Below are 14,285 nucleotides of genomic sequence, written 5' to 3'. Positions count from 1 at the left end.
TGAACAGTTGGATTGGATGATCCTGGAGGTCTTTTCCAACCTTTTCCAACCTTTCCAACCAATTCTCTGATTATCACCAGGTATGCCTGCATCCAGCACAGCTAGGACTGGTGGGAGAGCATGCATTTGCCATGTCATGGTGAGATACACAGCTGTGACAAAGGAGGAAGACTGAAGATGCAAGAGGTACGTTCTCAGTCATCTTTAGAGTTCACTGTACATTGCAGATTCAGTGACTGTGTAGCTGACTAAACATTAACACTCATTCACTTTACTTTAAGGGAGATGCTGTGAAAGTGAGTCAGTCAAGGATCCTGTAATATGTACTTACTGACACGTAATTCATTTTCAATGTTTTAACTAGCTGCCCTCCCCATTTTATGACTGCAGTAGTATGCTAACCTTGGACTCTTTTCTGGAGAAAACTGCTGAAAAGCCTGTAGTCTTTACAGAAAACAAAGTGAAATCAGTTGTTTTGTTTCCAGTTGTATTCATTCTTGCTAGCACACAGAGAAATTATAGTAAAATAGGCAATCCAGGAGGCTCCTGGAATGTACTGAGGACAACTTTCTGAGCCAGGTAATAGACAACCCCTCCAGGGGCTGACCAATGCAATGCTGGACCTGTTGCTCACCAGCATGAGTGAACTGATTGGTGACAGCAGGATTGGAAGCTGCCTGCACTGTAGTGACCATGCAGTGGTGGAATTCATGCTCTTGAAGGATACTGGACAGGCAGGCAAAGAGCAAAATCAGAAAGCTTATTTTTAGGAAAGCCAACTCCCAGTTCTTCAGGGAGTCAGTCAACAAAACCCCCTGGGAATCTGTCTTCAAGGACAAGGGAGCAGAGCAGAGCCAGCAGATCTTTAAGGAAGCTGTCCTTAAGGCACAAGAACTCTATATCCCTAGATGCAAGAAATTGGGAAAAAAGGCAAGAGACCAGCATGGCTGAACCAGGACCTGCTGGTCAAACTGGAGAGTAAGAAGAAAATGCATACGTGTAAACTGGGGCTATGGAGGAAAAATGGGAAAAAGCATTGTTATGTGGCTTGGACTGAAAGCAGCAGGCTTGTGTAGTAACAAGGCTTGTTTGATCATGCGTATAACCAAACTGACTTGAAGCTGCATGTAACAATTACTCAAAGTCAACTTACTCAGTATTTAAGCTATACTTCCCCACCAGGTATCTCTGTTTTGAAAGAATCTCCCTACCTCATGTTGTTAGAATGTGGTGAAGAGACAACTCAGTAACTGAAACAACAGACATGGAACTATGCTTCTGGAACAACTGTTTATTGACTTAAATTTATTATTTTTTTAAAAAACTTCTCATTAGCCAGCCAGCCATCACTGGGTTTAAATCTGGCTTAGGAATAAGGACCACAACTTCCCTCCTATGCAAGGCGGTCTTGAAAGGGACACAGTTCTAAAAACCTTAGCAAGTCCTAATAGTCCATCCTTCTTCTTCCAGCACAAACAGCATTGTGGAGTAATTCCTTGAGACATTTACGTTTCTCTTGGTACATGCCACATTTCCTAGCTCACAAGCATGCTGCATTAAAAAGCACAAATGATTTCCATTGCTAACTTTAAGCTTCATTTAAGAGAAAACTTTACAAATTTTGCTTAAGTCTGTTCTCACCATTGGGACTGCATAAGCATCTGTAAAACAACCTTTGATTCCTGCAGAGGCAGGATTTTCTATGCTTAATTCAAAAGAAATCTTCGGGGGTGCTGGATGTATTGAAATGACAAATTAACACACACAAACATGAAGAAGCTCTGCTAAACACCGTGCTTTTTATTTTTCAGGAAAAAGCAAGAAAATAGCAGTATTTCAACAGACTAGAAAAAGCCTCATATAAATACCAAAAGCACAGCAAATTATATTCGAAGCTGATACATTCCTAGGTCAAAGCATCAAGTTGCATGCACACGTATGCGTGTACATATACACAACGCATACATGCACGTAACAGTTTAAATACAGATGTAGCCATTTGGATTATTTGCATCTGACTTATTTATTTTAGTTTTGTGTGAGAGAAGTAATTAGACCAGAATTAACAAAAAGAATTCCAGCAATTTTCACAGACTAGTTAAAGAGCTTAAACACATACACAATTACAGCACAGTCTTTACTCTTGTGGCCATTAAGTTCCACTGAAATAAACCAGTTTTAGAGAGAATGCACAAAAACTCCACCCTGAAGGTCTCCTTGCTTTTATCACTGCAACATCCTAGCATTTGCTAAAAAACTAAGAGAATAGCTACTCCAGAAATTGATTTTTAATTCATTCTGTAAACTGTATGCATGCCAGACGTAAACCATGCAAAAACCCCTTGAGCTTTAAGCCCTTATTATTAGCTTGTGTCATGAGTCAGGCACTGTGATTTACAGCATTTTTAAAATGAAAGTTAAATGAAAATCATGTTTTGAGCTGGTTTTTACTTAAAACAGAAATGAGGGAAGAGTAAGATAGTTGGCAACTCATGTATTCCACACTAATTAAGTGTTACAGGTACATGCTATGAAATTTTAAAAAGAAAATTGAGTGCTTTAAGTTCTGAAAACAAAAATAAGTTATACTTCAAAGAGCAAGTCAGTATAAAAAGTTTTAACGTATGCAAAGTATGTGCTCAAAATATTTATTTTGTGTTTTTAAAAAGAGCTGTAATCTACCTTACAGAAACAAAGTTCACCCAATACAAAATATTGCAATTTGTCCCATTTTGTCATATGAGAGGTCTCCTTCATATGATCCAGAACACTTGCACAAGAGTTCACGTTATTCCAAGCCACACAGTGGCAGACAGACTACGTTTGATTCTCTGCTTTTACTCCACAGTACAGTAAAAGCTAAGCAAACCATTTCAGAACAGAGTTTAGCAGGTCAAAGAGCTGTTTTGCGAGAAATCCAGACAACTGTATAAAAGTTAATGCCAAATGGCAGTACCAAGAAAGTGAATTAGATCAACAGAAAAAAAACTGCTGATAGCATTCAGTATCACATGTACAGCTTGTAAGCTGGGTGTAAGGAAGTCAAAATTAGCTTAAGAAAAAAAAAATTAAACTGTGTAAACAATCCACCCAGTACAAAACTGGATGCAGCTGATAAGAGCAGAACTAGCTTAGTAGAGCTGAGGATGTGCGTGCATCCAGATGCCTCTTCAAACTGCATTTATCAATACTGTTTCAGAACAAAATCACCTATAGCTATTTACGCCACAGCGGAAGCTTCCCCCACCCCAAGGAGTTACTACAGATCAGGAAGTCATTACTGTCTTCTATGATTAAAATTCCAGTTATAAGCTATCAGTGTTTGTAAGCTGAAAACACCCACCTTGCAAATTACATTGAAAACCCTTGTCAAACATGTTTGAGGACTCTCTAGAAGTTACAGTACAGCACTTTTGTCAAGTGGTATTTGCATGAGTAACTTGTGCTGACAGCATGTTAGAGTAAGTGAATTGAATGCAAGTTAGGATAGCTGGGTGCTCCTCCTCAAGAAGAGATCCATCTGCAGAGATTCCAGTCATTCTTAGTGACTTAGTGTACGCAGAGGGAGTAGGACCAAAGAATTAAACCAGCCTTCTTATTTCTAGAAATATTCCTCCTCTTCATCAAAAAAGCCATTTTCCAGAGCATACGTGCAGTCTGCGTTAGAGTCAGCTTGGCAGGCACCTTTATATTCTTGAATGGATTCATACAGGGAGTACAGCTGACACAGAAGTGACATATCTAGCTGCCGAAGGCCAACCTGATGGGGAAGGAGTGGAAGAGAAATCAAAATAATAATATTACAAGTGTGATTTTATTTGCAACATAATGCTTTCACAGGCAACAATGTAGAAGACATACTTTTCTGATATCACTGCATGTCTTTCACATATCTCATCTTGATTAGAACTGCCCAAATAAAAAAAATGCAAGTGCAGCTCTGACTGTTTTTTCGCTTCACGGCTGAGTATCTCTGCTCAGTTTTCTGTTCTATATTGATACACACAGGCAGCTGGCTTCTCTGCCTTTACACAGCTAACCACATCTAACACAATACCACATGCCACCTGAAGGCAGCAAAACTAAAGCTGAATGAGATAAGGGTGTGCATTACAGTCTGCAAACCTTCGAACATTTTTACATGCTACTCAAGATTCCTTTTGGTACTCCTGGAGTTTTACATGCATTGGCCTGATTTGTCTTCGAGACCTTAGTATTTTGGGACCCCTAAACTGCTAAAATATTAGGTCCAAGTCTAGTTAAAGACTTGGAGCAACACTGAAGTTACCCTGTAGCCTGCATCTTTATTTCAGGCACAAAAATGGGTAAGTTACGTTGAACACTAAATGAAGCTGGTCATTTAGCTTGAAATGCTTTCCCTCTGTGGTAACAAAATGAAGAATTTCTTTGACGTTTCCACCTATCCAGGTGAGATCACATTAAATCTGAGTTTTCTCTTACAGTAAATTAAAACTTCTGCCCAATGTAACCTTTTTAAGTATCCATTATACCTGAATTTTAGTGTTAAGCTGACTGGCTGTACCTAGCAAGCTTCAGTCTTTCAGCAGGTTCTGCTATAATTCATAGGGAGGAGGGAAGGTTGTATTTTACACAGAATGAGAACTCTTACCTCAAAAACTTTTCCTTACATGTTGAAACTCTAAGAACTGGTGCATTCAGCACACAAGAAAACCACAAGAAGTTAGACGAAGATCTTTCTTTGGCTTTCCTGAGGTCCCTCCCAGCCTGCCCTACCCTAAGAGCTCCTTTATCTAAAGATGGGAGGAGGAAAAATAAGCATCACACGGCACATCACCACTCCACCATAGAAAAACAAGATACAGTGTCTTTCAGAGCCAAGCTCTATTACCTGGTCAGGTCAAGAAGCAGAGACATGATCATGCCTCCTACAGACCAGGATATCAATACTTCTGCCTCTTAGGCAGAGACAGGATGAGGTATGAAACATTATACTGAGTTCCCAGCAGATTACAGATGTGCCTTTCAGTACCCTCAGAGCCTCTGCTGCTCTTCTTCCTCATCTTATTTTTTCTTTACTGAAGACAACTGCTTTCTCTTTGCTGCAGAGTGAACACTCCGCAGCAAACCAAGCAAGCAGAACTCACTGAACTGTGCCTGCCAGCCTTCAAGTATTCTGTGACAGGAGATCAGCAATTGGACCAAAAGGGCTGCACAGAGAGGCAAATAAAAGTAAGCATATGCACCATATCCAGACCCATTCTACTTAAGTCATATTTGAGGTAATTTCATCAGACACATTAAGCTAATGAATGTTTACCTGCCCAAGAATAAAGTCTGAAGATCAGCCTTTATGGCTGGCAGCTAATGAAGTTTGGCTTGTTCCATCTAAACAAACTGCTCAGCTCAAGTAAGAAAGAATTCTGTGAAGCTAGACTTAATACTGTTACATGTAAACATGAGAAAGATTAGGGAATCTTGCATCAGCACTGTCTGAAAGACAAGACTGGTGAAGAATTATTCAGAGTGATTAGGAGAACAGGGAATGGACTGAGCAGGAAAATTTGGTATGGAGACAGAAGAGATTCCAGATGAGAGATCTTTGTCTTCAAAGGAGCGCACACAAATTTGCAACAGCTTTCCTGTCTCTGCTCAGTGCAGCACTTTAGTGCATTGAGTGACAGTCCGTTCTGCACTTAGCTGTAATCTCCAAGCTAGACACTGATCAGCAGAATCAGTTTAGCAAGTCCTAGCACCAACTAGTTATATGTAATGTCTGTAGCTGTCACCAGTGTCAGTCAAACAAGAACAGCAGATCTATTGAGAAAACTACAGCCTCTAGCTCTTCACAACTTTCAAGTATGATTCTGACTGTATCAAAAGCCTGAATAAACATCCAAGCTTGCTAGCAGAAGCATAATGTTCTTAATCCCAACTCAACTACATTTGACTCTAGAGATTCCTCTCATAGCACCTACGAGGCTACATACTGTGCACCCCCAAGCTATCAACATTTCTCTTCAAGATCAAAGTTCTGAGATGAATTTTTCTGTGATGCCCTTCCTCAGCCAGCATCTAAATTTACCACTCTCCTCATCAAAAAGCCAGTGCAGAACATCTTGCAGGGAAAGATGCTTCCTCATTCACTACTGAAACTGAAGTGAGCTCACTGCTCAGCTGTAATGTTATCTTCGATTGGTGAAAGGAAGAATGTTCAAAACAGATAACAATGCGCTATTATCGCCATGATGAAAGGCAGCCTATCAGTATGTGAGGGTACAGCCAGTTTGTATAGGCTACAGAGGAGCACACCTGGAACTCAGGGGACTGTTGCTTCAAAGTCTTTGGTATGCTTGTGATAAAACACTTCTGAAGGAAAAAAAATAATCAAATCAGCATCAAGGATAACAGATTATCAAAGGGGAATTCCAGTGCCAAATGACTTTAACAAGCATCTCATTTGATTTCCCATTAGGAAAAGTAAATTAGATTTTTATAGGATCTAGCTTTGCTTTTCCAGAAAAGATAAAGACAACAAAGTTCATATCCTCAGGTCCCTTTACACTACCATAAAAGAAAATCCCTGCAGTGGATGGGCACTCGTGCTTCCCATCCTTTGGGGCAAAATGAGCATGTAAGGCCATTTTGAGTATTGGAATTATTTGTTGAAGTATTTGTGACAGACTAAGCGTTCACCACACTGTGCATTCCTCTTAAAGGCGCAGAAGGGTCTTTCAACAGTTTTTTTTTAGTTCCAATACCTTCCCACCATGGTAAAAGAAGCCTTAGGACGGGCAGGTTTGCAGCAATATTGTTTCAGAACACAAAGCGTGTAACACTGAAGTGGTTCATTAGTCACTGGGAGCGCATCTGGCATCAGCAGAACACCAACACCCACACGGGTGCTGAACGCAAAGGTGTGCCAGACCGCCCCGAGGAGCTGTGCTAATAATGCTGCGGTACAGAACCAAAACAAGGTCTTGAGGAAAGTTGCACCCAAGCGTCCTTCACCCGAGCTAAATGAATCAGTGCTCATTTTTCTTTTAGAGGACGGCGTTCCGAGATGGGTGGCACGTTCAGACGGCTGTCACCGAACAAGGCGTTCATTGAGCAGCTCCGCATTCTGAGAGCGTGGAAAATAACCATTGCGTCCTTCAGTTCCCCGTGGTATTTTTACCGAAGGGCCCACGGCATTTCTCCGAACGACCGCCCCGAGCCCAGGCTGCAGCCGCCGGGTTCCTTGGGGCCGCCCCAGCCCGCGGCCCGCGCCCACCTCCCCGCGGGCCCTATAGCCGCCATACAAAGGCCGCTGGCTTCGCCCTCCGCTCGGCGGCTCCGCACCTCCCGGTGCGCTCTTCCGCCCGGCCGCTGAGCGGCGGCACCCCCCGCCGCGCTGAGTCCCGCCCGCCACGTCCGCCGTCCCCGCCCGCCTCGCCCCGGGGGCTACGCGCCGCCGTCCGCGCGGCCGGCCTCCCCGCGTCCCACCGCCGCTCACCATCTCCTTGCGGAGCAGAGCCAGCGCCGCGTCCAGGTTGGGAGGCTTGGGGGGCCGTGGCGACCCCCGGCCGCCGCCGCTCAGCTCGTCCTGGATGCGGGACTTCTGTGCGTAGAGCCGCTCCAGGTCCCGCCAGCGCCCGCCCTGGCCGCCGCCGCCGGAGGAGGAGGAGTTGAGCAGCCCGCTCAAGCTTTTGGGCAGCGGCGGCAGCCCCGAGCCGCCGCCGGGCCCCAGCAGCCCCGGCCCGCTCATGCTGCGGCGGCGGCGAGCGTCGGAAAGAGCCGCGTCGGCCGCGCTGCGGGAGGCGCCGCCCGGAGCCCGCCCCGCCTACGGGCCGCGGAGGGGAGCGGGGCGCCGCGCGGGGCCGCGGAGGGGCCGCGGGGCGGGGCGGGGGCGGGCGGAGCGCAGGTGCTCGCGGCGGGCCCCGGGCTTTGTCTGCGGCGGGGCCGGGCCTTGCCCGGGGGGGATGGCCCTGCGCCGCCCGCCTGCCGCTTGCCTGCCCGCCGCCCGCCCTCGCAGGCAGCGGTCGTGTGCCAGTTGCGAGCGCGGGCTATGCGCCCTTTGTTTCCCATTATTATCTTTGCCGTTGTGTAACTGGGTGTTTCGGAGCAGATGGCTAAAGGTGGGGTCCTATCGCCGCAACCTCGGTTGGTTTGTGCAGGTTTCTGTTGGAGAAGTAACGAGATACGGTGGTTTTTAACATTAGAGTTAGAGCTTCGCGTCTTTTCTGGGTTTGTTTACAGCCTTCGCGTGGCTTTTTCGTGATTTCAGTCTCATCAGACTCGCTGGCAATTATCTTAAACCAGCTTACATCTGAGGAACCTTTCCCCACTCTTTATTTGTACCTACTCACTACTACAGGGATTGGTACGTAAGATGATATGCTCTGCATCTCAATGCTTTGTAAATTAGAGTCAAGAAGATTTTTTTTTTTTTCCCCATTTCTAGAGATCTGACTTCTGCTGAGGTTAAATGTGAGAAATTAAGTAGTGTTATTAGCTTTTATAACACTAAATGCATTTCAAACCGTTCCTACTGTAGATTTAAAATATTAAGAAAACCCTTGTCTTTCAGGGCCGAGAGTGTCTGACAGCAAAAAATACTGATTCAGTTTGCCCTCTGCTAACTTTTTGCTTATTATAAGCAGACAGTGTTCATTTATTTGCTTTTCTTCCTAGCTCTCCTCCCATTCTTTTTTTTTTTCTTCCCAAATAACAGCTGCTTGGGAAAGCTTATGGGCATGCTTATTTCACCCAGACTAGTGTATCATCGTTGTTTTTTCAGCTTGCCTGACCCCATTGAATTACTAGTGCATCTTTTCTCACCTACCATCCAAAATCCAGGAAGAAAACTCCGTAACCCCAATGTGGTGTTAGAAAGCTTCATTCCTTTCTTCCTCTTGATACACACCAGCCAACTTGACAGGTTCTGCATTTAAGCAGTTCAGGTATACATTGGCATATATGTTCACTCTTTTCCAAGAGCTCATTAATATGTGCTGATATCCTTCCGGGCATGAGTAGGGGCTTATGGTGGTCTTAGACCACTTACTTTCTCCTCATTTTTCCACCGCCAGCTTCATCATGGTGACTTTTAGCTGACCTTTAGCTGTTTTTCCCCAATTTGGCAAATTTCTTGTTTGTTAGCCATATTGAGCAACTTTCTATCTTAGTGCACTATAACCGAAACAGTACATATGAAATCTGAGGAAGAAGTCCTTGCACCTGGTGAGTGTAAAGATAAAAGTAGGCTAGTGTGACTCCAGTGCTCCTGCAAAGCAGAAAAACAGGGCCATTCACACACCAAGCAAAGCTAAACATGAAAGCTTTGGAACTAGCACTCTTTGATTCCTTTTGCTAACCTAATATATTGGTCCTTAAACATTGGGTATTAGGTTTGAATGTTGGTGAAAATGGCAGCTGGACTCTTTTGCAGTTATGTTTTTTTGCTGTTTTGTGTTACAAACTTTCTTGCATTGTATGTCTTTCCCAGGGCTGAGCTACAGAAATGTGTTACTCAGCTGTCATTTGTTACAGACACTTCCTTAAAAAATGAGAACATCTTACAAATACATGTAGTTTACCTCATAAAGAATTAGGAAGTACTACAGTAGGGGTGCCATTTCCTTATGCAAATTCATTACTGTATATTTTATATTACATATACTTATGTGATTTTTTTCCCTTTCCTCATTCATTACAGTACACAACAACTAAGTATCATTCATGCCTCATTTACTAATGCTCCTCTTTCCAAATGTGGTGATCTGTATTCATTACTGAGTATACTGAACTGACAAATGAAAACAGTCTTTTCTGTGTTGCTATTCCCTGTAATAACTACAAATGTTAGTGAATTCTTTATGATTCCCCTGTGATAGAAGATGGTAACCTCCATACTGTAGATAGGGAGCCAAGACTCAGAGAGCAAAAGTTAGGTCATGGTAAAAAATGTCTACTCAATTCTAAGTGTCTACTTAGGGATAATTTTCCTTAAAACAGAAAGCTTTCTGCAACAGTTTAATGTGTAGAAACCTCCCATCAGTACCTCTAGTTGAATGTTCAGGCAGCCAACAGAGCTGGCAGAAGGGCATGAGCCTCAACTTCAAGCTGCCCTGTGCAGAGCAGCACCTTTTCTCAAAGCCAGCTTCGTTAGTGATTTGAAGTAAGACACCAGACTTTGCAGTGGAGTGGCTAACATCACATTTTGTCCACTCTGCTGCAGGGATATCTAAAACTTGCCAGACAAGATGAACTGGAGCTCATCTGCCACTGCCATCGGCATTTTCTAGAACTATTTGTGTTTGCAAGATGTTTCTCGTCGGGTCAACTCACAGACATGGCTGCTTGCAAATAACAGGTCAGGATCCTAATATCACAATTAGGTGTATGGAAGACAAATTAACAATTAGTGGCACATGGTACACTCTTCCATTTCCTCTTGAAGTCAGAATGTCTGAAAGTACTCTATTTTTCATGAGGCATCTGGTTTTCATCACTAATGTGGAGGAAGAGAGATCATGCTGTTCTGTGATGCTCCAAGAATGCTGTAAAATGTGGCTTTCTGGGTAAGGGGAATTCATAAGGTTCTGGCATAACTGGTGCACAATACATGACTCCAAATCCAACCAATTTTCAGCCAATGATCATTCAACTCTTAGGCACAATCAGACCAGATCAAAAAGGGTTTTTAAATAAAATTGTCAGGAGTCCCAATTTCAGTACTTGTTTCCCACATATATTTCCCTACTTATGCTGAAATTCTCAAACCTCAGGTATATTCTAACATCCAGAATATCCCACTGGCTTCCCTGTAAATTCTTGGCAAAGCTGCTATCTGTAGATCCAGAGTATGGATCTCTCCCATTTAAGTAAACAAAAACAATAGTAAGCTGTTAGCTTTTTAGGGATCTGCTCCCACATAGATACCCAAAAAGCAAATGCAGCCTTTCTCTGTCCGTCTAGGAGGTCCAGAACTAACTGCTAGAAGCACAGAATTAACCTGGTGTGGGAATCTATGCTTCAGTTTAAGAGTGCATTCTTGTGGTTATACACCCTTGAAAGTGCCATTTTTCCCCCTAGCCTGTTCCTCTTGCCCATACTGCTGTTATCACCAGTCCCTTTCCTTGTCCTTGAATGGACCCTATTCCAAACCAATATTCAACCAAAATTCAGAAGGAAAGAAGAATCAGAGAAGCTAAATAAAGTGACTGATACGTAGAAATGTGTGTATGAATAACAACTTCTCCACTGAAGGCATATTCCAGTCAGCAGTAATGTTCATGTAGATAAGTTTTCCCTTTTTGTTCATGTATCATAGAATCATGTAATCATTTGAGTTTGAAGAGAACTTTAAAAGTCTCCTAGTTCAAATGCTCTGCAGAGAACAGGGACATCTACAGCTAGGTCAGGTTGCTCAGAGCCCTGCCCAGCCTGACCTTGAATGTTTCCAGATATAGGGCATCCACCACCTCTCTGGGCAACTTGTTCCAGTGCCTCACTAAATGGCAGCTAATCTATCCTGAGCTCTGTTCCCTCTCTCCTTTTCACAATGAAGATTATACAGATTTCTTAAATAATTTATGCACTGTAGAAAGCAGTGATAAGCAGTACTAAAATCTAAAGAGCATGGTGGCAAACAACCAGTTGCATTTCTGCAATCGCTACGAGTAATTCCTCTGTCTCAAGGATTTTTTTTTACATTGTAATCCATTACCAAATGCTATGGGATTGTGTTGTGGAAAGAAAAATAATCAAATTCCATTCTTTTATAGCAGAAATTCTGGTTTAGGATTATGTAAGGATCATGCTCAGGATAAAGAAAGACTTGATCTGATAGTAACATTGATGGGAATTAAGATAACCACCATTTTATTTTCATGATGGTGTTGAAGTCTGTCTTGTTCATGTTGCTGCTTAACCTTAGCTCGTACTATCAATCTTCTCCACAGTACATCACTCTGTGCTCTGCAACATTGGTTTTAAAATCTCCTTGCTCTGTCCCCTTACTTTATTAAATTAGATGTAACAGCATCAGTCTTTTCTTCCTACCTCTCCAGTCTCATGAATTCTTTCCAACTGCATTAATTCTAGCAGAAAAGATTTGTCACTTAGGCTGCACCAGCTTCATACTGTTTCCACATCCTCATCCTCAGAATTTCTGATGCAGTTAGCAAAGAGAGTATTTCATATGGATGTTTAAAGCAAATCCAAAATGAAATGAGAAACAATGGTGTGTTGTAGGAATTAATTACTGCAGTGTTATTTGAAAATTCATGGGAGTGAAAGATCGCAACAGAGTTTTATGGGATAGTTATGTCATAATCTGGCCTCGTGTCCACGGCTCTCAATGGTGCTGAACATCTTCCCTTAGTCTTCTTCTTCTGTGTCAAAAATATAAAAGAAACTAAGGATTTCAAAGTGCATTTTGATTCTCCCCCACCTACTTCCTTTGAGCTCAATGTAGTTCTGATAAGCTTTGGGCTAAATCATTTGCCTCTTCAAAATGATGGCTTGAGGGGGCCCTTATTGCTACTCTGCTGTGCATTCAGTCTGTTAGCCCTGCTACAAAAGATTGCTTTCTCCAAGCATACAGACACAACTTACAGTAACAGCTTTCCAGAATCTGATTACCAAAAGTAGATAGCCAAGGGATCAGAGCTGCAGGCTTTAAAGGTATTTGTCCTATTATCCCAGTGACACTGAGCAGACTCTTTCCTTCAAGTGAGATCTGCATCAGGGTCAAACCTGGTGGATGCTGTTTAAGCTGTGCCAAGGTCATCTGAGGTAAAAGCAGCGGATGGCCTAAATACTAGGGCAAAATTGCAGGGCAGAAATGAAGTGCTGCTGATGTGCAGAAGTAGCAAGAATGATTGGGGCTTACAGATTGCAGAATACTGCAGATTCCCATCGTCTTATCTGCATTTTTGAGTGGGGAGTAGTAACCAATCTTTTTTTTCAAAAGAATTCAAAATGTTCAGGTATAAGCAAACATGGAGTTAACTATCATGTTCAACTAATGTTAATAAAGAGATCATATCTCTTGCTTATGAGTTCTTCATTCTTCAAAACACAAAAATCTGGTAGACAGCACATTTCCATAAGAGAGATGCAGATTGCACTGTTCAGAAGATAATTTTTTCTCTTCAGCTGTGAATGGGTATTACACTTGCTCATAAAGAGGTGTGATTTTATAGTGAGATGTAACTGTGCTCCTGAAAAATGACCTTCCTCTTCCACAGATGCAGTTAGACAGATTTGTGCTGAATAACAAAACGCATAACTGAAACCACAATAAAAAAATGTAATCATCTCCTCCAGTTAAGGTAGGCCTAATCCTGCTGTCACGTGGCACATCAGGCCTGCACTAGGCTACAGCCACCGGCTGTGTGCAGGCCTCAGAAGGGAGAGTGAGGAGCTGATGGCAGCTCATCCTCCCGGCAGCTCAGGCTGCATGGAGCTGACGAGGCTGAAGCACACAGCCGAGAACAAAACCCTGCTGCTGAGTGGTGGACGGGCTGAAGTCTGCATGTATCCTCAAGTGTCCTTCTGTGCAGCCGGGGCATTGTAACTATTACTGAAATTGAGTCACCTCCGAGGCAGGATGAGGGCAATAACTTAGCAGTGCATAGCATTCTTTGTAAGTAGTTTAAAGGAGAAAAGTACTCTTTGTAATTGAAAGTTCATTTAGGTAGATAGAATGTAATTATCTGGCACAGTTAGAGGAGCACGGCTGTTGTGAGTCTCTGATGAAAAATGTCATCTGGTTATTTAATGGCCAACAAGCGATTAGAATTTTTGTTTCATACTTCATACAGGAACAGCACGTTCAGCAGCCTAGTGACCCCTCAATTCAATGCAGGGCACTGAGCAATTACTGACTCAGAGGCAGATGTTCCTCTGGCTGAGCTGTGATCATTGCTTTTTGCAGCACTGCGCTATGTGGCAACAAGGCTGAGCCTTATTTAGTATAGGAAATTGGCTTTTATAATGTCATAGGTAAAGGTATAACTCTAAAATACAACCAGGATTTTAAACTGAAGTATATTCCATACAGCAAACATAAAGCTTGAGAATAGCTTCCTGGCTTAAGTACCTGTGATACCAGATTTTTACCTGAGGCAAACCTGTCAGAGAAATGCCATCAAAGCAGTTCACATTTCAAAACCAATTCACCTCTCTTTTTCAACCCCCTTTTGCTATTCAAAGTGTGCCTCTCAGGCCCTTCCAACCGACTGGCTGCTTCTCTGACTCTATCCAACAACTTCATCTGAATGCACCAGGAAGGAGCTCTCGTGCTCCACAGCACAACC

At 42.9% G+C, this 14,285-nt stretch overlaps 1 protein-coding gene across 1 annotated transcript; it reads right to left on the bottom strand.

Moving 5' to 3' along the window:
* Positions 1-1,779: 1,779 nt before the first annotated feature.
* Positions 1,780-7,785, bottom strand: FAM89A (family with sequence similarity 89 member A). Its single transcript, XM_048937052.1, has 2 exons — positions 7,475-7,785; positions 1,780-3,760 (listed from the first exon to the last, which is right to left on the bottom strand). Exons 1-2 carry the CDS (start codon positions 7,724-7,726, stop codon positions 3,602-3,604), a joined length of 411 nt encoding a protein of 136 aa, XP_048793009.1. The 5' UTR covers positions 7,727-7,785; the 3' UTR covers positions 1,780-3,601.
* Between the last annotated feature and the right edge of the window lie 6,500 nt (positions 7,786-14,285).

This window comes from Lagopus muta, chromosome 2, assembly GCF_023343835.1.
Source record: "Lagopus muta isolate bLagMut1 chromosome 2, bLagMut1 primary, whole genome shotgun sequence".
NCBI classification, from domain to species: domain Eukaryota; kingdom Metazoa; phylum Chordata; class Aves; order Galliformes; family Phasianidae; genus Lagopus; species Lagopus muta.
Note: the sequence above shows the minus strand (reverse complement) of the source record. Positions and strands in the feature narration are given on the sequence as shown.

Coding starts and splice junctions, on each gene's coding strand:
- FAM89A (XM_048937052.1), bottom strand. CDS start 7,726: ATGAGCGGGCCGGGGCTGCTGGGGCCCGGCGGCGGCTCGGGGCTGCCG. Junction 3,761..7,474: donor CTCTGCTCCGCAAGGAGATG/GTGAGCGGCGGT, acceptor CTTCCCCATCAG/GTTGGCCTTCGGCAGCTAGA.